Source organism: Thalia democratica, chromosome 3 (genome assembly GCF_965202585.1).
Source record: "Thalia democratica chromosome 3, ktThaDemo2.hap1.1, whole genome shotgun sequence".
NCBI lineage: Eukaryota > Metazoa > Chordata > Thaliacea > Salpida > Salpidae > Thalia > Thalia democratica.
This window is the reverse complement of record NC_139167.1, coordinates 1,965,579-1,992,741: the sequence shown is the minus strand read 5'-3', so window position 1 is coordinate 1,992,741 and position 27,163 is coordinate 1,965,579. Positions and strand designations below refer to the sequence as shown.

Below are 27,163 nucleotides of genomic sequence, written 5' to 3'. Positions count from 1 at the left end.
AAATTTGCAATTTTTTTTTTGGGTAAAAAGTGCGAACTCAAGAGGAAGTCTACCGTAATTAACATTTATTAGGCATTATTCAAACCTGTTGTAGAATACTTAATTTGATAATTTTTTATTATAAAAAGACTTTTAAAATACATTACAAACCAGGTTAAATAAGAAGTATTTTAAAAGATCAAATAAAATAAATAAACTTTCATAAAATAATGTCTGCTACTTAAGTCTAATATAAAGTAAAGGATGTGCTTCATGACTGCATGCAAGTTTTTTTTTAATTTAGTTATTAATCAGTAAAATAAAGCCTCCTTTACAAATATCTAGATTAGATCTTTTGCTTAAGATGTTGATAATGTACTGAAAGTTTTTTCAACAACATAGCTAGAAGGAAAAACTATAAACAACAATCTAAATTCCTATCAAAAGATTAGATACTTTTGCCTTATTTTTTGTTTATTCCAAAGGCTTTCATGTCGTTGTTTGAAAAAATTTACTTTAAGTTCAAGGTTAGTTTGTAAGTCAGTGAAGGTTTCCTGTAAGTCGTTTACTTCAAAAAGATCTGCCTAAAAGGGATCCATATTTTTATCTATATGAGAGCTTTTTGTGTCAAATCAGAATTTTACTATATAGTATGTTGAAATTAATAATAATTCCAGATTTTTTACGGTTTTTTTTTGCCTAAATTGTCAAATTCCAGGTTTTTCCAGGTTTCTAGGTAAATTGGTAACCCTGTATAGTTTTATTTCTCAGTTTAACTCAGTGACTTTTCAAAAAACAATTGAAAATATCATGAGGTGATAATTGATAATAGATAACATAGATTTTTACAAAACATTTATGATCCCAAATAACATATATGTCAGGTTATAAAGTGGTGAGAGGGATTCCGATCGTCTATGATCTATGTAATTGTTAAATAAGAAAACATATAAATGAAAATATGTAATTTACTTGAAAGTAGGAGTCATAAGTACTTGATTTTTTTTCTCTATATTTTACATAAAAAAAATAAACTTTTTTGTTTAAGTTTTATCTCAGGGTCAAATATTTGATAGCAAGCTAAAACTAGTAACATAGCAAGAAAAAAAGTAAAAATTTTATGACAGCCCAAAATTTAAAAATCGCCCCCTTTTCGCCCCCTTACTAGTTATCGCCCACCCTTTCGCCCCCTTACTAATTATCGCCCCCCCCCCCCCGACTTACTAAAATCGCCCCCAGGGGGGGCGATATCACCCACTTTGGGAAACCCTGCTTTAGACAGACTGAATTGCACTTATTGTAAAGAAATTGGACATACTGCGCGAAGTTGTTTTCAGCAAAATAAAAATTTCATCTTGTAGTTCAGAATGGGAAATGTTGTTACATATGCTTTAAGCTACTGAATAGAGTGTTTTATTTATTTTAGAAACTTAATTTCAAAGAAGTTTTAAGAACTTACTGTTTGACTTATACTTTCTAATAAATTTAGAGGACTTTTTTTTTATCACAGGCTAAATTATTTTGTCTTTTGCACTGTTTTGCAATGAATAAATGTTTTTATTGTTCAAAATGTTTACGTTTTTTTCTTTTGATAAACTAGTACAAATGTAACATTATTAAAAATACAAACTTTGATATACAAAGATCAGCTTTAATTAAAAATAAACTGTATTTAGAGTATAGTTTTACCCTGCTTGATATTGAAAATTCATTCATATTTAAACTAAAATGGGAGTAAATGTGAATCTCTTGAGGTAGCCAATTATTATTTTCTCTTTTTTTAAGTTTCTTTATTTAAAGTTTCATTAGAAATTAAAATTTTAACTATTTTTCAAATTAAAACAAATATTATTCTTATTGTGTGTTATTATTATTAACTATGTGTAACTTTAAATTGTATTATATTACTTTTTATGACAGTTTTATGTCAATGGCCGCTTGATCTCCGTTTTCAGCCCACTGTGGTTTGTTGTTTTTTATCAACCTATCGTTAGATAAAATAGTATCGGTCTACTAATAAAGTTTTTTGCAAACACATTTGTGAGTATTATAAAGTTACAAAAAGTAAATTATTAATTTTCTTTTTATTTTCTTCATCTTAGTTATAAAATAAGAATATTTCGATAATATGTTTTTTATGTAAAAATATGTTTTGAAACAAAAATTACAATTGGTTCTTTTTCAAATAATGAGCTGCTGCAAAATTTCTTGTGTTGTCATTGTTTGAAAGTTGAGCCTAAGTGAATATTTAGAGCTTGATTCAGTTGCATACACGAGCCAATGAGAATCAAGGCTCATAATGCAAGGATTCATCAAAACATGACAATACGGTTCTTATGTGAGCAGTTAGTCAGTTTGTTTGTGAGCAGTTAGTCAGTTTTTATGTGAGTAGTTAGTCAGTTTGTTTGAGTGCAGCTCAAACATGATTTAAATAGTAAAAAAACATGCATATGAATATAAAATCATAAAACAAACTTTTTTAATAAAGCAGCTATGTTCTAAAACACTTTATAGATCAAAAACTTTTATGTGATATATATCAAAAACTTTACTTAATTTTAAAAATTGGTAAAAAACAACTGTTGCTAGTTACAGGGTTGTTTTGTTGCCATACAGCATAAATCAGGCTAGCTGAACTTTTAAAAAGTTTTAAAGTGTATTAAACATTTTTTTTTATATGTTACTGTTATAACTTTGTTACTTTTAGTGTTTTATGTTTGATAAAAAGTAGTTTTTTGTCAGTTTTAATTAAAAAGTATTAATTTCAGCTGTATGTTAGGCTCTATTTTTTTGTATTCAAATAAGGAATGACACCCTTAAAAACTTTTTACACAATTTAAATTTCAGTCAGTAGCACCACTGGTTTGTTTTTTTAATCTTAAATTTATATGTGTAAAATTAGATAGTTTTTATTTACAAGTAATTAAATTATTGGTAATTATTTTTTCATTTTAGATAAAAGTACTACAAAATTTTTTCTAACTAAATTAACTTAGTGCTTTTTAGAAATGATATCAAAATTTATATTATCATCATTAGATTATTCTAGGTGGCTAAATAAATTGCTACCAACCATGTCCATAAAGTTTAAAGTTTCTCTTAAGTTTATGAACTCACTTTTTCCTTTATTTTTTATTTTTTCAAATTTGATAAAAAATCCTAAATAGTGTTTGTTAAATGACTTTCACTTTTTCCTTTAAATTTTTTTGTTCCAATTTAATAAAACATGCTAAATAGTTTTTGTTAAATGACTTATAGCTAGTTGATGTCATAATTTTAATTTAAACAACTTGTCTTGATTAAGTCAAAAAATAAAATATATTTTTTTTTTCAACTTTAAATTATAATCAAAAGTTTAAAATGCTACATATCACAAGTTTTGAAGCTTGTAGTTTTAACTTTACTGTAACTGTGTTAATAAATAACTAGGTAAAGTAAATCATAACATGGTTTTGTTCTATATTACAAAAGTTGCTTCTAATAAACCTTTTAAAAGTAGTTAAATTTTGCTAGTTGTAATTTTATTTAAGCCTGTTATATATTTGATACAAATTATGTAAAAGAAGTGTTTAGTAAAAATGTATTGACTGCAACTTTTTCATATTATTATTTTACAAAACTTATAATTTATTTTAAACTTTACTAACATGATAAACTTTTATAAACTAAATAGATTCCTATTTATTATACATAATATTTGAATTATTTGGTAAGTAAAATGTACCAATTAAAAACATAATTATGTTTTAAGAAATGAAAAATGATTAATAAAATTTCTATAGCATGTTTGCAACACACTCAGAATAATTCAGGATATTTTGAATTTTTTTTTAATTCAGGCTGACTTAAGGTAGTCTTTTTTTAAAAAACTTAGTTTTAATCTCAGGCCAGTTTTGTTCTAGATATAAGATTTTGGTTATGATAACTATTAAAAGAAAAACTTTGTAAATTTAACTTAACAAGCTAAAATTAATTGATTCGGTTAAACTCATGCTGATTCAAGCTATTTTTTTATTACACAAACTGACTTTTTTGCTACAAAGAGTTTCAACTCTGTAAATAGTTCCTATAAAAATACTTAAGTACGAGTATAAAAAAAATTCTAATAGATTAATATTAAAATTGTTACTGTTAGGTTGTAAAAAGTTCTACACTGTTTTTAATAGCTTTACATTGCTGTTTTAATTTAGTTTAAAGCATCTTTTTGTTAAATAGCTAATAATATTTCAATTTATCACGCTTAACAATAATAGTTTAAAAATTTAGCTAATAAAACATAAATCTTTTAATAAAATATTTTGTGATTATTATAATTTATATTTATTTTTAGAAATCCTAATTGTTTATTATATTATATGGTAATGAGTAATTCATTAAATACTATATTTATATTATTGATGCAAAAGGGGTCTTCATGCTATTTTTTTCATAAAAATTGTCCTGAAATTTGTTTAAAGATTGCGACACATGTAAAGAATTGTAATTGTGGTAATAGACTTTTAATTTAATATTACTCAAGCATAACATTTTAAGCTAAAACAAATATAAACTTTATTATATTTTTTTCTGTCTTTCTTGAAAAATTTACTATGAAAGTTTTAATTTATTATTGAAAACTAAATTTAGCTTATTGGAAATTTTGTATATTGTAGTAATGAAATGATAAATGTTAAGTAGCTTAAAACAAGACTAGACTTAGTTTTTAGAGTTTTTTTTTTCAAATATTTTATTATTATCTTTATATCACTCCCTGCCTTAAAATCTTTAACATTTTGGTCTTTTTTATTTTAACAACTTACTATTATTTATAATGGTATCTATTATTTTTAGTGATAGGTATCTGTAAATGACAAAATAAAAATATGAGCTCAATTTGAAGAATATATTCAAATTTTTGGAATAGTTGAATAAATTGTCATTTTCATGTTTATATTTAGTATCTTAATACCATTTGAAATAGATATACATTACAAAACAATTGTTTTGTCTATGTTTACTCACAAAGTATTTTAAATTAAAGTAGTTTTAAACAACATAAAATTTTTATAGTGTTCTTACATCTTAATTTTTAACTGCTAACAAACTCAAAGTTTTATAACTCTAAGTTCGTAAATTTTAATTTAGAAGTTTATATTTACAAGAATTATTTTATTGGTATTTATTTTTTCATTTTAGAGAAAAGTACTATTATAATTCTTTTCTAATTGTATCTAGTCATAGTGCTTATTGAAAATTAAATGAAAATTAATATTATCATTTTAAGATAAATCTAAGTGGCTAAATAAGTTGCTTTCAACCATGTCAATAGTGTTTAAATTTTATTTTAAGTTTATGAACTCACTTTTTCCTTTTTTTTATTTGATAAAACATGCTAAATAGTGTTTGTTAAATGACTTATAGGTATTTAATGTCATAATTTTAATTAAAACAACTTGTTTTGTCTAAGTAATGAAATTGAATATAATTTTGTATTCAACTTTAGTTTATAACTAAAAATTTAAAATGCTATATATCACAAGTTTTAAAGCATGTAGTTTTCACTATACTGTAACTGTGTAAATAAATAACTAGGTACAAATAAGTCATAACATGGTTTTGTTTTACATTACAAAAATAGCTTCTAAAAAACCTTTTAATAGTATTTAAATTTTTCTAGTTATGATTTTATTTAAGCCTGTTATTTATTTAAGTCAAGTTATTTAAAAAAAGTGTTTAATAAAAATTTTTTGACTGCAATTTTTTCATTTAATTATTTTACAAAACTTATATCTTATTTTAAACATTAATAACATGATAAATTTTACTAAACTAATTATATTCCTATATATTAAGCTTAATATTTAATTTAATTGTTAAGTAAAATATGCCAATTTAAAATGTTGTTAAAGTAAAATATGTAGTTATGTATTCAGAAATGAAAAAAATGATTAAAAAAATTTCCGTAACATGGTTGCCCATACTCAGAAAAATTAAGGATATTTTGATTTTTTTAATTCAGGTTGACTTTAGGTAGTCTTTTTTTATAAAACTCATGATAGTTAATAAAAGAAATATCAGAAAACTATATGAATTATGAAAACCTCAGGATTTCCAATGCTGTTTGAACTTAGGTTGACACATTTTTTTTTTGTTAAATAGTTTATTATATTTCAATGTATTAAACTTAACATTAGTATTAAAAAAATTAGCTAATAAACAAAAGTAAATCTTTCAACATAATATTTTGTGATTATTTTAAATTTAGTTAAATTTTTAGGATTGCTTATTTTGTATTATTCTATATCATAGAGAATATTATAACAAATAGTAGATTTACATTATTGGTACAGTTAAGGCCTTCATGCAGTTTTTTCATATAAGTCGTCCTAAATTTTGTTAACAGATTGCGACACCTGCAAAGATATATAATTGTGGCAATAGTCTAATAATTTAATATTAATCAAGCATGACATTTTAGGCTAAAACAAAAAAAAGTTTACTATATTTTTTTTCTTTCTTTCTGGCAACTTTACTACGAAGTTATAAATCAATTATTGAAAAATAAGTTTAGTTTGTTGGTAGTTTTGTACAATGTAACTATAAAACGATAAATATTAATTAGCTTTAATTAAGATTTAAGATTTAATTTTTAGAGTAAAACTTTTATATACCTTCCTGCCTTAAAATCTTTAAACATTTTGGTCGTTTTTATTTTAACAACTTACTACTAACTAAAATGGTGTCTATTATTTTTAGTAATAGGTATCTGTAAATAACAAATTAAAAACATGAGCTCAATTTATAGAATAAAACAAATGTTTAGTGTAGTTAAATAAATTGTTATTTTCATACTTATACTAATTATTTTTATACCTTTTGAAAAAGATATACAAATTAGTAGTTTTATCCATGTTCACTCACAAAGTATTTTGAATTTAAGTGGTTTTAAATTATGTATAATTTTTATGGTGTTCTTACAACTTAGTTTTCAAGTGCTAACAAACTCAGGTATTGTTAGAATATAAAGAAAAAAACAGCTAGAATGTAGTTAAGTTATTTAATTTATAAATATCATTTTTTTTGTAAAAATTTTGCTTTAAATTAAAACTGTAAATTTTAGTGTTAAAAATTTGTTAGTCTTTTAAGCTATTTTCATAACAAAATATTTGTTACACATTATTTTCTAAATTAAAAAATATATATATAATATATTGAAATAGCGTAATACGTTTAAACTATTATTTTCAGTTTTTTTTTAAACAAGATAAAAAAAATATCATCAAGTCATGTCAGGTGAAAGTAATATGGACAACATTGATGTTAAGAAAATAAAACTTGAAGATAAGCATGAAAAATTAGCAAGTTTTGGTGCAACTTGTAGAAGTTCAGTAGTTGATTGTTTTAAAAACAAATGCATGAAGTTTTTAACAAAACAACTAGATAATGAAAGTGTACGAGCTTACAATTTTTTTAACGAAACTGGTAAGATAATTTAAACAATATTTTAACATTGATCATTATGTTATTAATTTTTAAAATAAATTTTATTAATCTTAGTCATTTTTGGGTTTAATTTATTGGTTAAAGCAAAATTTTAATGCTTAGAAAAGGTTATAAATTAATAAAAAAAACTTATTATTATTATTAGATATTATAAAAAACTATTTAAATATTTTGAAAACTGTGAACTATATTAAGAAAATTTAAATATAAATACTAAACAAAATTAAAGAAATTAAAGAGCATATTTGAGGTAAGTGATGTTTTATAATATTAGTATGGACTGTATATTAAGTGAACTATAAATAAAAAGTTTTATTATAAAAACTTATAAAGAGCTTCAGGTACTGTAATCTTATTAAACTTTTACTTTTTAACTGGAATATTTTTACAGTCGAGCTAATTTAGAAATCCTAAAACCAAAACAAAAATATTAGCCTTTTTATTTTAACGTATTAAACTTAAGTATTCAGAAAATATTTCTATTATTTAGAAAATTGTATTTTAAAGATTAAGTAAAAGTTATAACCCAAAAAAAGAAAAATACATTATAAAAATTTCTATTTCGACCAAAAATAACAACTTTTTTTTTGCAGAATAGCAGTGTTTATTATTTACTTTAGACTTGAAAAACACTGCTAAAACTGTAGGAAAAGATATAGTTTTGATCAAGCAGTCTTTTTCCGCTTTTTTAACTCTGCACTTATTTAAGAATTTTATTAAACATTCCAACCAAGTCCTTTAATATCAGAAAAAAGTTTATTTTTACGAAACTGTTAAACACTTAAATTCTATAAAATAAAATTATTAAATAAAAGCAAGTATTTTTTAACTTACTATGTATTAATTGAAAAATCAGAAATGTGTTAGAATGAAACGAAAAATACAAAGTTTAACAAACTTTAGTTAAAAAAATCCTAACAGTTCTTTCAATCTTAAGAACTACTTTCTGATAGCATTTTTTCTTGCAATTAACAAATATTACTAAATTTAAGTTTAGAAATATCACACAGTTCAATACAAAACTTGTTTTTAAAAACAGCAATAAAGACATTTTCATCGCATTTAAACATTTTGCACATTTTAAATATCTTGTATTTTAAAGTCTTTTTTTCGGATTTTATTTTAAACACAAGGATTTCAAATTTGAGTTTTAAAAATTGTTGTAGAGGGATTATGTTTATATTTTTGTGATTTTTTTTTACGGTCTAGAATTTAGTAAAAATGTATTAACAATGCCAAGCTAAATCTCCTATAAGCTCAAAGAATACCTCTATCTTACAATTTTAAGTAAAAAAAATATAATTATAATTTATTTTTAGTTTATTAACAACAAAACCAAAAATTTTTACTGCAATAAATAACAGCTTGATATAATAAACGTTATTGATTTTATTGATAATGCAGGTTTCTAGTTCTAAAAATGTATCAATTATTTTAAGAAATTTTACAAATATAATACATACACACGTTTATTTGTTTAGATAATCCAAATATGAAAGAACATGAAATCGTTTTAGTGTTAAAAATTAATAAGCTTCAGCAACAAGAGGATATAATCACAAAAATCAGCAAAATCCTACATAAAAAATTAACAGTGAAAAATGTTGTCGCATTTTATTGTCTAGCTAAATATTACAACCTAGCTACTATTTCTGAGTCATCCTTGGTTTTTATAGAACGTTGTTTTTCAATGATTGTTCAAACTCAAAACTTTTTGCATTTAGACTTCAGTCTTGTTGCAAAAATACTTTCAAGTTCTGAATTGGCTATTCACTCGGAAGTTGAAATATTTGATGCAACAATTAATTGGTTGAAACACAACAGCGAAGAACGTATCAAATATGCAAAACAACTGTTACTAAAAGTCCGACTTCCTTTAATGTCAGAACATGCATTGAAATATATTTCAGATAAAATTTCTTCAACTACTGAAATTTATGAAACTGTTAACATATTTAAAGAAGTTTTAGAAGACAAAAACTACTATAAAAGTAAGTCAAATATTAACTACACAATTAGGTACTGTTGCCAAAATAGTTTAGACTTTTTAATTTGTGGTGTTTATGTTGATAGATTAAAACAAATTGTAAGTACAGAAAAACAAGTTGATGGAAGTAATCTAAATTGTGTTAAAGATCGAGCTCGAATGAATCAATGTAGAAATTCTTTTGAAGGTGTTTATTTAAAAGGGGAAGTTTATGTTTTTGGCGGTTATGATAATGCTGATAATTTAATAAAACTTGTTGCAAAATATTCACTGGGTACTGATACATGGAATGAAGTAACTAATATGTTTGATGAACGTGAATCATTTTGTGCTTGTGCATTTATGGATAAAATATTTTTATTTGGAGGATATTATTCTAATGATGATGATGATTACTTTCCAACAACGAATTCATGTTTACAATTCAATACAAATGATGAAAATAATTGGAAAAATCTTTCTGGAATGAACGAAGAAAGAGATTCTGCACCTTGTGTAGTTTTTCAAGAAAATATTGTTGTTTCAGGTGGAATGGATAGTAATGATAATGAATTGAACTCAGTAGAGTCATATGATGTGTTTGCTAATAAATGGTCACCAATGCCAAATATGATAAACCGTCATTGTGCTCATAGCTTAGTTGCAGTGAAAAATAAATTATTTGTTATTGATGAAGGAAGAAACAATTGTGAAGTTTTTGATAATGTTTGTAAGAATTTCGTTGCTCTTCAACTACCCAACACTTTAAATTTAAAAAAAGCTATGTCAATTGGAAACAAAATTGTGATATTTCAAAATAAAAGTTCATCAGTAATTTTTTATAATGTTGATAAGGAAAAATGGTCTCAAGAATCAAGCGATGTTGTAAAAAATATGTTTTGCTTATCGTGTGTAAAGATCACTCAGTATTAAATTTTGTTAAAGTTGAATACACTGTTTCATACAATATATTTATAGCGACGTAAACCGTATGTATTTAAAGTTAAAATTTTTGTTTATACTTTAAAGATTTTTGTTTTAGTTATAGTTTAAATACAAAAAATGAATTAGTTTAAACTAATAAAATTAAAATTTTATAATTTCTAAGCTGAACAGTCTTAAAATGTTTTTGCACTATCCTAGTACTATAAATTTTAAATTAGATAGATAAATAACTATAAAAACATAAAAATGAGTTGTTATGATTTATTGTATAAAAAGATGCAAAATATTTTGAACTTCTAATTTTAAAATAGTTCTTTAATTAGATAGCTTTAAGCTGAAATGACAAAACAATTTGTCAATTACAGGCGATAATATATTTTTCTTATGTTTTCTAATTAACATAATTTTTAATTTCAGATACTATAATTGCCGTTTATAGAAAAATGATTTAAATAACTAAATCGTTGTTTCTAAATGATACTGTTTAATAAAACAATCTAACATTATTGTACTTTTTTCTTATTATGGTTTATAAAAATTAGTGCGTTTTTCTATTAAAAGTTTTTTTAATTTGAGTAATTAAATTCTATAGATATTTTCTTGATTTGTTTTGTCATTATAATCCAGAATAATATTATTAAGCGTTCTGAGTTATTTTTATTAATATTTACTTTTGTTTTTTGTTATGTGAGTTAACATTACAAAAAACTAAAAGTGTAATTAAAAATAATTTTTTGAAACAGTTTTAACAATTGAAAAACTTTCAAAAACTGCAGTTTAATATTAATAGAAAAAGTTAAAATTTCTTAAAACCGAAGCAACCTTTTACTTAACAAATTAAAACAATCGATATATCAAACAATCAAATATGTACAAAACTTGGGTTTTTTGATTGAAAAATATAAACCGTTTATATAAAAGATATTAATTTACTTTTAATTGTATAAAGCGTTTTTATCGGAAATAATAATCAAAATGTTTCGGCTATATCATTTCTGCTCACCTATGATGTAAGAAGCTTTTCTGATATAAAACATATCTTCTCAAAAACTTATATCATTTAAAACAAAGTAATATAATATCGAGGATATTTCTTTTTAGCTTTTAAAATTATTATAGTTGTAAAAGAAAAGAATAGTCAAAATGCATCTTAATGGACTTGCTACTCAAATTTAATTTTGCGTAAATTGTTTGGTTTAATGGCTTTGCCACTTTTTTGAATTTTGGCCATAACAACGGGTGGATTTAAAACTTGTTTTTTTTTTTATTTAACCAATCAGAACAAAGCTGCTTTTGTATTTCTAAAGAAACAAATTTTTTCTTCTGCTTCGAAATTAAATTGAAATAAGTACTACAAACGTAATAAGCTACACTTCAAGTAAAACATGTATAATGAAAATAGCAACGAGTCAAAATTGCAAGAGTGACAATTTTGCACGTATAAAATTTTAGCAGAGAAGGTTTTTTTGCACAATAGTAAAAAATATATACAAAGTTATTAAAATAAAACATAAATAAATAGTAAAAAGCTACCGATCGAGGGTAAGGCTTAAGGGTAACAGTGATAGTAAAATAAAACAAAAAACAGTTAACAAGAATAATTATAAAAAAGAAAACTAATAGATAAATTTATAAAGAGAAAAAAAGCTACTGATCGAGGGTAAGGGTTAGGGGTAATAATGATAGTTAAAATAAAACAAAAAACAGTTAACAAGAATAATTATAAAAAAGAAAACTAATAGATAAATTTATAAAGAGAAAAAAAGCTACTGATCGAGGGTAAGGGTTAGGGGTAATAATGATAGTTAAAATAAAAACAGAAATATGACTAACGAAAACTATTATAAAAAAAAAGCTACCGATCGAGGGTAATGGTTAGGGGTAACATTGTAATAAAAATATATTTACTAAAAATTATTAAAAAAGAAAAGTCTTTTGTCCGAATTGAAGAAATCGTGCACCCTATATATGTAAATATTTGGACCTGGTGTTAAATTTATACGAAATACTAAGCTTGTTTGAAAAGATCACAACGAAAATTCCGAGTTTTGAATCCACCAATAACAACAGAAAAAGTTATTTCTATTAACAACAGGTGCTTCTCAAAAGACTTATTTCCAAACAAATGCTTTAGAGAAAGTAAGTGATATTCCAAAAATAATTGTTTGTACTCTTATTTTTTTACATAAACTTAATCTAAATGTTGTTTTAATTAAAAGTTTTGACCACTGGGTTTACACTTTGCAAGTTTACAAATCTTTTATTAGTATCTTTAGCTAAAAGGCCACAAGTTTTTATTTTGTTTTAACTTATTTGATTAAAAAAAAAATATTTTTTTTAAGCTCAGGAATCCTAGATAAATTTGAAAATCCTGTAAATTTTAAAATTTCAATAAAAACTTGGGATTTTAAAGAATTTATTTTGTTTAAAGTCATACATTTGATTATATACAGTAAAACTATGAATCTGTAACGCTATTCCAAATTTTACTTGAAAACCGTTTTGTTTTTAAGAGAAAATTAAGAGTTATTGCACTTACAAGTCTTGCCGGGAAAAGTCTGATGTAATAAAAAGTGAGAAAGAGAATTAAGAGAGTGAGAGCGCATTCTTTTTTTATGGCGTAAATAAAAGAGAATGACATCGCGTTTCTCTTTTAAGGCGTACAATCAAAACTGTATGATGCAACGATTCATTTTTAATGTTTTTAGTCACAAGCTGATATTTAGACTGAGTCGTGTGTTGAACCGCCGGGAGCTGCAGAGACTGTTTACGAGAAAGACACTTGAATATTGGTATTTAATTGTTTTATAAAGTTTTAGTATATATAATTTTGATTGTTTTTGTTAGATTTAAAGATTATTATTTAAAGAAAGTTTTGTTATTCTCTTACTGTACATTCTATAGTTCTTTTGATTTCCAACAAGTGATTAACTTAAAGCATTTTTAAAGTTTTTGATATAAAGCATTTTTCACATAGTGTCATACATTTATAGTTCTTGAAGTTTTTAACACTTGGTTTTGCATTTAATTTTAAGTATTTCTTAAGATATTATTGAGTTTTTTATAGTGGTTAATGTACAGTATTTTAGTACACAAATTACATATTTAATAGTTCTTTTATTTTTAACAATTGATTTTGTAACCATTGAAGTTCGTTTTTGAGAAACCTACTCAATTGTTGTGCCTGGTTATTTATAGTAGTATTGATTTCTTGATATCTAGTAATACTTAGTCTAGGGTAAAGTTAAATTTATGTCAAATCCCAAAAGTAAAGTCACACTCAGATTAAGCCTTAAGCTTAAACGTACTAGGGTAAATGAACCTTTAGATGTTGGGCACCATCACCTATTGGTTTCACTAGTTTAAAGTTAATCGTTTTTTTCAATATAACAAGTCATAAACCTTTTGGTATGTTTTCTAAATTGTTTTTTTTTTAACTTTTTATTTGATTATATTGATAAAAAATAAATATTTTATATATACTATTTTTAACCAACGTCATTCTACTTTTAACCATATGTGTTTAAATTTGTAAAGAAGTTAGTATGTTTTTTGTATTGCTAAATGAAAAGTGCTAATGCCTAAAAAATGATGCTGAAACTTTAAACTTATACTTAATTTACTTAATATTTAATTTAAAATAATGTTCAAAAAAAACGTTTTGATTTTTTTCTTTTTATTTTTAACTTATCAATTGTGTTACTTACTATTAAAACTTTTAAAAAACTAGTAAAAAATTATAGGTTTGTTTTGTGAATTAACGTACAAAACATCAACTTAAACATTTACAAATTACTTACAAAATCTTTTAAAAAACCTAAAACATGTAAAAAATAAAACTTATAGTTTCATTATCTTTTTAATTTTATTTTATTTAAGATAATTAATTTTCTATTTAAAGTTTGCGAATATTTCTTATAAACTAGTTTAAAGCTAATTACAATAACACTTTAGTTAAATAACTTTAAAATCAGTAATCAATTAAATCTGAATTTAATCAAGCATATAAAATAACCGAACTATAAACATAAGCTTTTTAGTTGATGTTATAGTTTACTGAGCAACCCTTATAGTAGTGACAAAAAAGACCCTTAGCTTTCAAAAAAAATATTTTAAATAATAAAAAAAAATTATTTTAAAAATATTTAAATAAATTGTCGTGGTAAACGCAAGTAAAAAAAGACACTTAAATACTTTTTTGTTAGGATTTTATGTGAAAATGAATATTAAATAATGCAATATTATTCATAAAAGTACATATAAGTTTGAAATAAGAATATATTAGATCAAACAAAACTACAAGAATTCGAGAAAAATTGAATTATAAAAATGTGTTTGACGTCATATGTCTAAAAACCATTTATTAACAATTCGCAAAATTTTTTAAATGTATACTGCTTTTAATAACATTTATATATGTGTCTTTTGTTAGAATTTGTAAACCATGCAATGTGGTTATAAAAATCACAATATGTTTAAATTAAAAACACAATAATGTTTTTTATAAAATTTTATTTAAGTTGCAGTATTGTTGTAGTAATGCTTTAAAAGTTGTTTTAAGACAGTTTTTTTTACTGAAAGGTTTTTGTAAAGAACATTTAAGCAACTCTTTTAATAAACAGCTGTAAATAAAAAAAAAGATTTGTTAAGTTGTTTTAATAAGTACAGAGTATTTTGTTAGTTTAAAAAAAGTCTTCCAAAGTAATTAATTTTTTGCTTCTTAGAAATTATCAAAATTCTGCATTACCTGGTTACAATTGCAAGTGATTCTAAATATATTTCCTTGAGGAAATTGTATGATTATTTATATAAACTATTTACTTCTCTTGGTGTTTTAAAACTGTATAATTGGAAAAAAATTGCAACACATTTGTTTTGCATTTTTATGCAGTTATTTTATGCAGAGTATTATTTAAAGGTTTTCAACTGCTTAAAAATCTTAATTAAATAACTAGTAAAACTTAGTTCATTGCAGCGATTTATTTAAGTTTTTATTTATTTACAAATTAATTAAAAGTTTAAGTCAATTATCAAGAACGTGACAAATCATCAGTTTTATATTGACTTTTTAAATACTCATATATTTAATCATATCAGCTGGGCAATTTGGCAGGCGTCTGTAATGTAGCTGCTTAGAGGTTTGAAATGGGGACGACTTTACTGAATTAGAACGCTGAAAAATATCACCGTGTCTAATAAAAATTATGTCTTAAAATTAAATTTCTGTTCACACAGACCTTTAATAATTCAAAGTGTAGATAAAAGTCGGATACTTAATTAACTTGAGTTAGTTTTTTAAATTTAATTATTTCTTTCGTACCAAAAGTTTGATGTTTAATTTATGTATTTAATATATTGATGACAAATTATTAAACTTATACTTGTTAAGTATTTTAGCTTATTTTATCGTAGTAAGATTAATAATTTAAGTTTTTCAAAGTGTTTAAAAATCGTAACTAAATAATTAGTAAAATTTAGTTCATTGCAGATATTTAGATATAATGTTTTGTTATTAAAAGTAGATCCATAGTTTAATTTTAAAACTTAAGAATGGCTATCAACAACGTGATGAACTTAACTTTGATATTTTATTTATTATATTATTGATATTTTAAATAATAATATTTTTTGATTTTATCAGCTGGGCGCTCTGGCAGGCGCCTGTAATCTAGCTGCTTAGAAGCTTGGAATGGTGACGAGTTTACTGAATTAAAACGCTGAAAATTATCACCGTGTATAATAAAACGATGTCCAGAAAATAAATTTCTGAACGTACGTTACTTCTGTAATTGTATCTGTAAAATTAAACAATATTAGGTAAACGTCGGATCCATTTTTAATAAATTTGTTGAAGTAGTAATTTAAAAAAAAATGTGATAAAAAATGTTTTAGTTCCACTTTCTCAACAAAGTCTTTTGATAATAAAAAAATTCAAATCAATTTACGTTAACAAGTAAATTTTTGACATGTTTCCTTTTTATGTATATTTGAGTAAGTTTTAAAACCAGTTTACAAGTAACAATTAAGAGTTAAAAATAATTGTTTGAGACAAACAATAAAATGAATTAGTAACATTTACATTAAGTGTTGGATCTTAACAAAAAAAAATTAAACCTTTTGAAAAATGTCATGTTCATAAATTTAAAGTGCTTTATTAAAACCTAAAGTGGAAAAGTATTATACTTGACATCGAATATTATTTTTAGAATATATTGAATACTGTTGGTAAGAAATGTCGTCTGATAATATTAATACAAAAACTTTTTTCTTTAAAAAAGAAAAAAAACAGTTTATAATCACGCGAATGTACTGAAAATGTTAAGTAAATAATTTTTTAACAATTAAAGTTTTCTTAAAAAAGTAAACACTAAAATCTAGTTTATTAAAATATCAAATAATTCATATTTAAGAAGAGTATTTAGGTCGTTTTTTTGAAACACACAAAAATAATATCAAAACAATTATTTAGTTAGAACTATTATTAGTATTATGTTAGCTTATTCCACTTCAGTGTTAGAAGCGTGTATAAATAGAAAATTTAATATAAACAATTAAGAAACAACTACTGCTATATAGTAACATTGTTTAATAGCTATAAGAAAGTAAAAAGTAAAATTAGACAATAAGTACTTGCTTGTTATATTTTGTTTTAAACTAAAAAAGTATGTTAAAAGTCTCTTTTTGTATTATAATATATAGATGTACTTCTTTTATTCAAGGCTTTTGATTAAAAGGAATGAACAAGTTTAAGTATAAATTTCAGACACATATTATTCAAAACTATTTATTTATGATTATATTTTGGCGAATACATTTTAATACAATATCAACTAAAATATAATCACATGAATTAATTGTAACACTGCTTAATTATAATTTTAATATATTATATAATATATATAATATATATAATTTATAGTTATAATTAATTATAATTTATAATTAGTTTCTCGCGACTATTCCTGCCTGATGAGTCATAATAAGGACGAAACCGGTCGTAGGATTTTCTCGGATGCTGTTGATGTTGATCGTGCGGTGAAGTTCATTTTTTATATTATTAATTGTAACACGTAATAGTTATTAATTTTATATATATTATTTATCAACGTATTAAATTTTTTAAATTAGTTTTACTTTATAGTTTTAGAAACTATTTTAGTGAAAGTTATTGATAATTTTTAAATTTGTTGGTCACTGTTAATTTGTATGTATGAATTACATTTAAATTGTTATTTTCACAGCCTCTAACTTGTTACAAATAAAAATAAAGCAAAACTCCGTGTTAAAATAAAACAGCCTCAACTAACTGTGTCTTAGTAGAATGTTTGTTTTAGTACTTGATAAGTTTGATTTCCAGTTATAGTTTTTTATCTTTTTTTTAAACACCTGCTTATACTTATTTAAAATAGAACTGAAGTTAAGTTCAAAACTAAGACTTAATTAATTTCAACAGTTGGGCGCTTTGGCAGGCGCCTGTAATCTAGCAACACAGAGGCCTGGAATGGTGACGACCTCACTGAATTAGAACGTTAATGATAATAACCGTATTAATTAATAAAATGATTATTTGTATGAATTCAGGTAATTGTCGCATCCATTCCTTTTTTTGAATATAAAATATTACCTTAGTATTACTGCAATAAAAATATATACTTATGTTAAAAAAAAGTACTATAAACTGATTTTTACTTTCATACAAGTCTGTGCTAAAATAAAAACAAATTAGTTTAGAAAAATAAAAAAATTCACTGTTTTTAACGCATTTGATAACTTTTCGAAAAAAAATTGCTAGCTTTAACAAGTTAGAGTTTTAAATTAAAATATTTCTTCTCTACATTTTATACGTTTATAAGAAATATTTACTTTTGATAAAAGTAAAACAAAAGTACGAACTTTTAATTTTTATTTCATATAAGTACATCCAAGTTTTACGGAGCTTTATTATTGTTGTATAAATGGAAACAAAATCTAAAATTGATACTGCGTAGATTTCAAAAACTATAAATTAAAAGCTTTAAGTTGATTTTTGTTGTCAAAGTATTTAAAAAAAAAAGTTTGAACTTCATAACTAAGTCAGAATATATATTTGTATAAGTAAAAGTTTGAATAATCTAAATAATGATATATAAACAAAAATAAATAGTTCATCTCATATTTAGGCATTTGCACAAGTACATCTTACTTATTTTAATTCTAACTAATTACTCATATAAGTTTATAACAAGTATTAAACTAATTAAAAAAGTTGTTGAATTTACGAAATGACTATTCCTGCATTCTAATTGTAAGAATTTATTAAAATAATATTCATAAAGTAATTTAAATCATTTTTTAAGGCTTATCAACTAAACTTTTTTTTGTTTGATTAAGTTTTAAATCCACTCATTAGTTTCTTAAAAATTTTATTATTTATGAACTATGTTTAGTTTTTTTGTAATATTACTCTGCTACAATTTTAAAAACTTTAAAGAATTAGACTTTTTTGTATCAAAAAAAAAACATTGTTTACTTTATATAACTTTTAAATATGACTTAAAATTATAAGAGGATATAAAAAACAACTTAATAAAACTGTGTTAACTTGTTTGTATTTTAACATTAATTTATGATCTTTTTATTCGAGTATTTGAGTGATAGAAAAATAAGTAATTTCCGGCATTTGTAAGACGATGACCAAGTTTGAATGATTTAAATGTTTACTATAGGTAGAAAGCATTAATTTGGATCTTTAGATGTACTGCTGTTTATATTCGCCGCTTGTAAATGCAATTCAGTAAAATCAAGTAAGTGTTTAAAATGAATAACAAAATATTAAATTGAAGACGCTTTTTTACGACTTCTAAAATAGTTTACGAACTAAAGAATATAAAATTAATATATATTTTTAAACGAAGTACTCGCTTAATGTTTGATAACAGATTAAATTATTTATTTTTAGATATATGTCGACACAAGTACATAAAGAATATTAATTTTGTTTTTTTTTACTTAAATAAAACAAAATTTTTTTGTTAAAGATTATTACAAATCATCAAAGATTTCATTGATTTCAACAATTAGAGAACTTGACTTAAATATATTTAAGACTTAAATATATTATTCATTTATTATTAAAGAATAGTAACTTTATAATCACAAATGCTAAGTAGTAATAGAAAATAAAACCACAACTACTTAATTTATAAATAAAATTTATTAAGTTAAAAATAACAATAGCCGCATATTTATGCAGCTGTATAAAAATGAGATAGAAATTAACCTGTTCAAAATATAGTTTTAATTGATTGCTAACAAAAGATCCTAGTGAAGTAACTTCACTGGAATATAAATAAAAACAAAATATACATTAATCTTCCTTTATTCTACCAACATATGCTTCTGTGTTTCAACGAAATTTTATTTGTTCAAAATAGATTACATAAAACTAAGCTAATGTTCTTTGCAATACAAATTAAATAGTTAAAATAACCTCGTTTACATTGTGACGTAATTATTAGTTGCAATGAATGTATTATTCGTTAGTTAACAACAATAAATTTTGAATCAATTATCTTTCCCATTAACGTGAGTTGTTTGTTTATATTATAATTTGTTGTTTTGTTGTGTAATTTAGCTTACTTTACTTATTTTAGACTTAATAATCAGAAATGTTATATAGTTTTATAACAGTCGGATTTAATAGTAAGTATTTTACCTATTAATAACTATTATCTGTAGAAAATATTTTATCTTAATGAAAACATGTATATACCTACTTTATTCTATGCTTCTATTTTCTCATTACAGTAATTATTTTTTTACAAAACCCAGTTGAAGTGTGTTGATTCGTTGACACACAGAAACATATGTTGGTAGAATAAAGGAAGATTACTGTATAATTTGTTTTTATTTGATAAAAATTAACCTTGATCTTATATTAACATTTTAATAATTATTTATAAACTTATACAGTTGTAAATTTGAAATAACTTATTTTTGCTACGTCACTGTGCAGATTATATGTATGAATTTGAAAAGCTTTAGATTCGAATAATTTTTATTTTGCGAGTAAAATTTTTAGCTCAAACATAAATGCATTAAAAGTTAGCGATTAAATTATGCTAATACAATAATTATAAGTTATGAAATAATATGTAGCTGTTAATGCAAAATAAGTATTACAGTTTAATAAAAGTTGCTATATCAAAAAAATAGTAGTTTATTTAATGGTAAAAACCATCACTTGTCTTTTAAAAACGTGCTTGTACGATAAAATAAAGATGAAAAAGTGTAATAAATAATAGAAAAACTATTATATTATTATAGAATGCAACAGCTTTATACTTTTTGTTCTCTACAAATAGTTTTGTTAAATAATTGCAAGTCAAATGTTTTAAGTAATTTTTTTGTCAACATTTATAAAAAGAAAAGGCTCCAACATTTACCTATCTACAGCATTGATTTCATATTGGATATGATTTACATAATTCACGGTGATAATTTTAAGCGTTTTAATTCAGTAAAGTAGTTACCATTCCAAGCTTCTAAGCAGCTGGATTACAGGCGCCTGCCAAAGCACCCAGCTGATAAAGTTAAAATATATGAGCATTTGAAACATCAATAATAAAACTTTTGGTTTGTCACGTTGTAACTGAAGTTTTTAGATAATTTTGAACGAATAAAATAAATAAATGAAACAACAAAAACAAAATTGCAATTAGTTTTGAAAGTTACAACTAGATAAGTACTTAAATAAATTATGTAATTAACAATAAATGTTGTCATGAAATTTAGTAAATATTTATTATCTAAACCTTTACAGCTACATAGTAATGTGGATAAAAACTACTATTTTCAACTTAATAAGTCTCTCTTGTAACTCAAATAGTTTTAATTGTAAATTAAAATGACTACTCCATTTGTGTTTATAAATTACTAATATTTAATTTACAATTATGCTAAAAATATGAATACAACAAGTTGTCAAATTATTAAAGGTCATACATAAATAAAAAATTTAAATTTCTTTCTAAACTTTTCTTTTTTTACAAATTTTTAAGAAACTTTAAACAAACTTTTAGCTATACATGAGAATAACTTGTTACAAACAACTTTTTTAAAACAAATAATCTTAGGGCTCTTGCATAATTTAATTTTAAAGTTTTGGTGGCATTGTTCAATACTTTTTGCATTAATAATAAAACGAAAAAAATCTTCGAGCCTGTATTCAAATCACCGACTTGTAGATTTCTAACCAATAATTATAGTTATAATACCCTACAAACTAAGCTATAGAAGGCACTGAAAGATTACTAAGTATTGCGTTTATAAACCTGTTTTCTACATTTAGACATAATAAAAAACTGTACGATTAAGTTAGTTTTAACATTAACTTTACAAAATTGATTGATACAGCTTGTAATAAAACTTTATCAATCAAACTCTACTTAAAAGACATAATTTTAATCGTTAGCCAAAAAGAATTTAAAAAACAAAACGGGTCCAGCATCTTTAAAACAAAAATTTTGATTACTAACATTTAACGGCTCAGTTATTTCTGCGAATATTATATTGCATCTGATATGTATTAATTTTAACGTACTAGTCATAAACGTCTATAAAAGAAAAGTAATTAAAATGTTTGTTGAATTTAAAATATTTAAAAAAATCAATAACTATATAAGCTATTTAGAGACTAAACTAACATTCTAAGTGTAAAACGTATTAAATTCATTAATAAACTACCTTTATGTAAAACAATTAACGCCTACCAAAACAAAATCTACTATTTTAGTTGTATTTTACAGTCATTTTTTAGTAACTTCAAGTTTCCAGTTCATGTTAGATTTGCAATTTAACAATAAAATATAGTTGTTTTAAAAATAACACTTGTGTGTTTCATTGAATAACGTCACTTAATGATTTTCGATATATAAATTGTAGACATTATTTTTTGTTTCTTTAATCAATGTTTTGGTTTTTCCTTGAATTTATTGCTTTAGTCTGTATAAAAATTGTATTTACTATGATAACGCAATAAATGTTTATATTGTTGTGTTTTAAGTTTTAATTGTTTTTATGGAAATGATATAGAATAACATGCGGTTAATACTAGGTCTAAATTTGTTATGGTTACTAATATTAATTAAAACTAAACTGATTTACGTTAAACATTAATTTTAATGTAAAACTAAAAAAATTTTTATCAAAACGTTTCTTTTTAGCTCATTAAACAAAGTTGCTTGTATTTGCTGTTATTCACTTTTAATGAAATCATTTGAAATTTTAGTTTAAAAGTGAAGTTATTTTCAATTTTCTGAAAAAAGAAGCTTAAGTTGCTTGTAAAAGTCCTCATAGTTTCAAACTTTGTTTATAAATGTGTAATCAATGTGTTTATAGATGTGTTTTACAAATGCAGCATCATTTGTAAACAGAGTTCTATATGTTACATCATTTTTACCCTTAAACAGTTTATTGAATTTTTTATATGAAATTAATAAGTACTTTCCTGATTCTTATCATTGGATTCAAGAATATTTAAAGTTACATAACATGGCTAGTATAAAACCAAAGAAAATATATAACACTTACTATGAAAGCATTTAATTATAAAACAAGCTTTATCGTCTATGTGTTTATGAATTTGGGTTTGATTAGTTTAAATTTTATTTGTGTCTAGTCACGATGTTTCTTTATAGATAACAACTTTAAATAAGTCTTAACAACTAAATGTTAATGAAAATTATGAGCTACTAGTGTATATGTTAAATGTTTTATTGATATTTACCCACATTTTTAATAAACAAAAACACAAAACCAAAACTAAATTAAGACTAGTTTAGGAACTATGTTTTTTTAGGACATATTTAAATTATATTTTAGGCAAATGACGTCAAGACTTATAACTTATTTTAGTAGTTTTTTATTTATTTAGTTAAGTTTTGGTAAAGTATTTTATTAGTTTCAAATAAGAAACCTTCTGTTTTTGCCTGCTTGTATACCAAAAACAGAAAAGATAGATAAATTAAAACTCATGTTTAAGTAAGGAAGTTATTTGATTTATTTGTCCTAAACAAATAGTTTCATGTTAAATATTTAATATCCGAAGATTTAAATGTCTATGATAATTTACTTTTATAAATAAAATTTATTTCCAACATATTTACAGCAATTTGGAACTAATAAAAGAATAAAAAATTAAATAAGCTACATTGCATTTTTCATCATAATATTTAAAACTAATTGTTTTAATATTTAAACGGTTAAAAAATTATTTGAAATTATGCCAAAATGTGTTGTCACTTAATTTAGAGGCTAAACGCAAAAAATAAAAATGTTTAAACAAATCAAAATCTGCATTTAAAACTCGTATAACAAAATACCTAATTTATCCACTGCTGTGTATTTATATGTTTGTTAACAGTTTTTAAAAGCTACATTAAAGCTGATGTTAAAGACTAAGCAACATTTATCTTTATTAAAAATAGTTATAAATAATTAAACTTATTAATATAAGGTTTATTAAAACTTATCAAATTATTTAAATAAATTACAATGCAACTCTAGCGCACGATTGGTTCAACAATAACTGGTAATAAGTCATTAAATGTTAATCAATGTACAGAAAAAGATTAACATTTAGTGAAAATCTAACTTCAACTGTATAAGATTAAGAAAAAATACAAATACTGTAGGAAAAAAAAAACAGTTGTTATGAATTAAAAATTGACACAAAGTTTCAGTTAAATATCAATTGGGCTTTTTCTTTAATAATTTTAGCTAAAATGTTTAATTTTGGTCATTAATTACGTTTCAGAATTGCTTTAACTTCTTATTTCTTCTGTTAAATGTTTTATTTTGATAACTTAGATTTTTAATATTGATAATTTTTCAATAAAGAACTAATTTTCTGCTAGTACTATTTAATAAGGTGACATTCAAGAGTAAGTAGATAGTTGCACTTATATACCAACTTAAATGTTTATATTGAGTTTATTAAATATTTACTTTGTTTAATAATTACTTATTAATTTCTTGTGAAGTTTTAGTAAACAATTATAAATAGAAAAAAACAACTCTTGAAAACAATTTACAATACATATAACTTTTACTGTTCATAGTAAAACAATTTGTGTTTAAATAATTTTGATCATTAAACAAGTTCTTTGATAGTCTGAGACAAGATAGTCGGAATCTGTCAATATTATTTGTAGCTTAATAAAGTACCTTAGTAATTAAAATTAGCAAAATAAACTGTACATAGGATGATGTAAAATTAATGTTTTTTATAAGATCGTCGTCTGACAGTTAACATTAGACAGTATGATTAGTAATTTGATTTCTCAAAATTAAAAAAAAAAAAAAATTAAGTTTGTCAAATTGTTTTAGTTACATTATCTTTTAATAACTTGATTATTAACCTAATTTAACATTTTAAACAGCATCGTGACAAAACAACAGTTTTGTTATTGATATTTCAAATACTCATAATTTCGAATATTTTCAGCTGGGTGCTTTGGCAGGCGTCTGTAATCTAGCTGCTTAGAGGCTTGAAATGGTGACGACTTTACTGAATTAAAACGCTGAATGCTATCACTGTGCTCAATAATAGGTATAGACCTTTTTAATATCTGTTAAAACTAAGTGTATCAATCATATAGGTAAACGTCAATATCAAAACTATTACTGAACTTATTTCTTTCACGACAGTTATATGTTTTAGAAATATGAATGACTTAAAAATGAAACAAAGTAAAATAAAATTAAAAATGATTTTCTGATACACCGTTGTTTGATTTCAAATTTATCACAAACAAAATGCAAAATGAAATGTTTAAATACAAAATTTAACCTTATATGTGATAAATAATTTATTTTTATTTTTTAGAAAGTTATACATAAACTGTAATTTATTTTTTTAAGGTTCAAGTGAGTAAACTAAGTTTCGATCAAAGACCTCGTTAGTACTTACATAAATATCATACATAAGTAGACTCTATTTTAAATAATTTTTTTTTGTTTTTTCGTTTAAATTTTATTTTTGACGCTTTAAAATAAGTTATAATATTAGATTTTTTTCTTATCAATCATGTAGGTTAATCAGATTTTATCATATACCTTGTGTTCAAATAGTAAATTTTTAATATGTTAACTTTATTACACTCCCTTTATAAACAGATAAGAAAAAAGAACATTTTTGTTTAATTTTAGCTTTTAAGTTATGAAATATGATGCATAAGAAAATATACATTAGTAATAATAAACAAACAGTAGAATCTGAAAAATTTTAATAAAAAAGTACAATTCACATCTAAAATACTAATCTTTGATAAATTTAGCAATAACATAAGTTACACCTATAAATAAAAAACTAATTTTCATTACTAAGGATGTCCTGAAATTCGTTTCAACAATTATTGTAAAAAGGAGACAAGAAAATAAAAATATAAAACAAATTAATTAAATTATAAATAATTCTTAAATATTTTCAACTTTGAAACAAAAAGTTTCTACTGTTACCTGGTTAAAAGTTAAAAAATAACTGATGTTAATTTTTGATTATTTAAATAACAATTTTTTTAAAGACCTTTAATTACTATTCATTAGCACCGTTCATTTTTAGTGCATATTTTTTTTCTTATTATTGTTTTATTTGATGTATACAATTTTAATTGCGAACAGTTATTAATAAAAAATGTGACTAGTTTTGTTGTTTAATTTTACTAATATATAGGTACTATTTCTTCAATCAGTTTAGATAATTTAGTACATAGCTTAGTGAAGTATATGTATTAATAACCGTGATTAAGTTTATAATGTAAATACAAAAAAATCTTGAATTTAATCTTAAATTGAAACACACCTGCCACTGTGAATAACGGTACATTATTGTATTTATTAACAAAAAGTTTAATAACATTTTTGTTACGCTATACATTGAAAACAGCAAACTATTATTTTTATAAAAATCCTAAAGTTGTTACTAATTTTAATTTTTAATAGCTACAACTTATTTTACAGTTTGTAAACCACTGATTGAGTGGTCAAAAAAACGCTACCTTTAAATTAATTTAGAAATCTGAACCACTAGTTTAAAAATGAAAGTTATTTTTTTAAGAACATAAAAGGAAAGAACAAAACAATTGACTTATATAATAACACTTTGAAAAAAAAAGTATCTGGAGAACTTGTAAGAATATTTTTTTACCTGTAAAAAAGTATTTAAATACAAAGAATTTTCTGCTTCAAAGTAAATTGTAGTACATTGAAAAATATTTTTCGACTTACTTTGTTTTATAAAGCTTATCAACAACAAAATAGTTACATTAACTAAATAATTTTAGTAAAAGTGAAATAAAGTTGTCTTGTAACCAAATATTAATTTTCAATTTGCTAGTTTTGATTTAATGTTACTTTATAGATCTACTATGAAAGTTTAAAAATTACCTTTGAATTAATATTAAAAACTTCTGTCCTGCAGTACCTAGATAAAGTAAACAAAAATGATGAAAATAAGCAGCAGTTATCAAATTACGTTTCTAAAATGTTCTTGACGTCAAATAACAGAAAAAAACAAAAAAAAAACGTTATAAAAGTATAAATAAATAACTTGAAGTAATTTAATAACCTGTTTTCTTAAACTAAGTTTGTATATCATTGCTATGTGGTTATAAGACATTAAAAGTTTTATACAACTATAATAAACTAATATATAACTTTAGGCAAAAGTACTGCTATCTATAAAATTTTAGTATAGATAAACTAAAATAAATTTTTATAAATGTTTTAAATATTTGTAAGTTTTATCACTAA

General features: G+C 23.0%; 1 protein-coding gene across 1 annotated transcript; it reads left to right on the top strand.

Annotated features, from left to right (window-relative positions):
- Positions 1-9,151: 9,151 nt before the first annotated feature.
- Positions 9,152-10,360, top strand: LOC145831643 (kelch-like protein 7). Its single transcript, XM_082938953.1, has one exon. The coding sequence runs from the start codon at positions 9,152-9,154 to the stop codon at positions 10,358-10,360; it is 1,209 nt and encodes a 402-aa protein (XP_082795079.1).
- Positions 10,361-27,163: the final 16,803 nt, after the last annotated feature.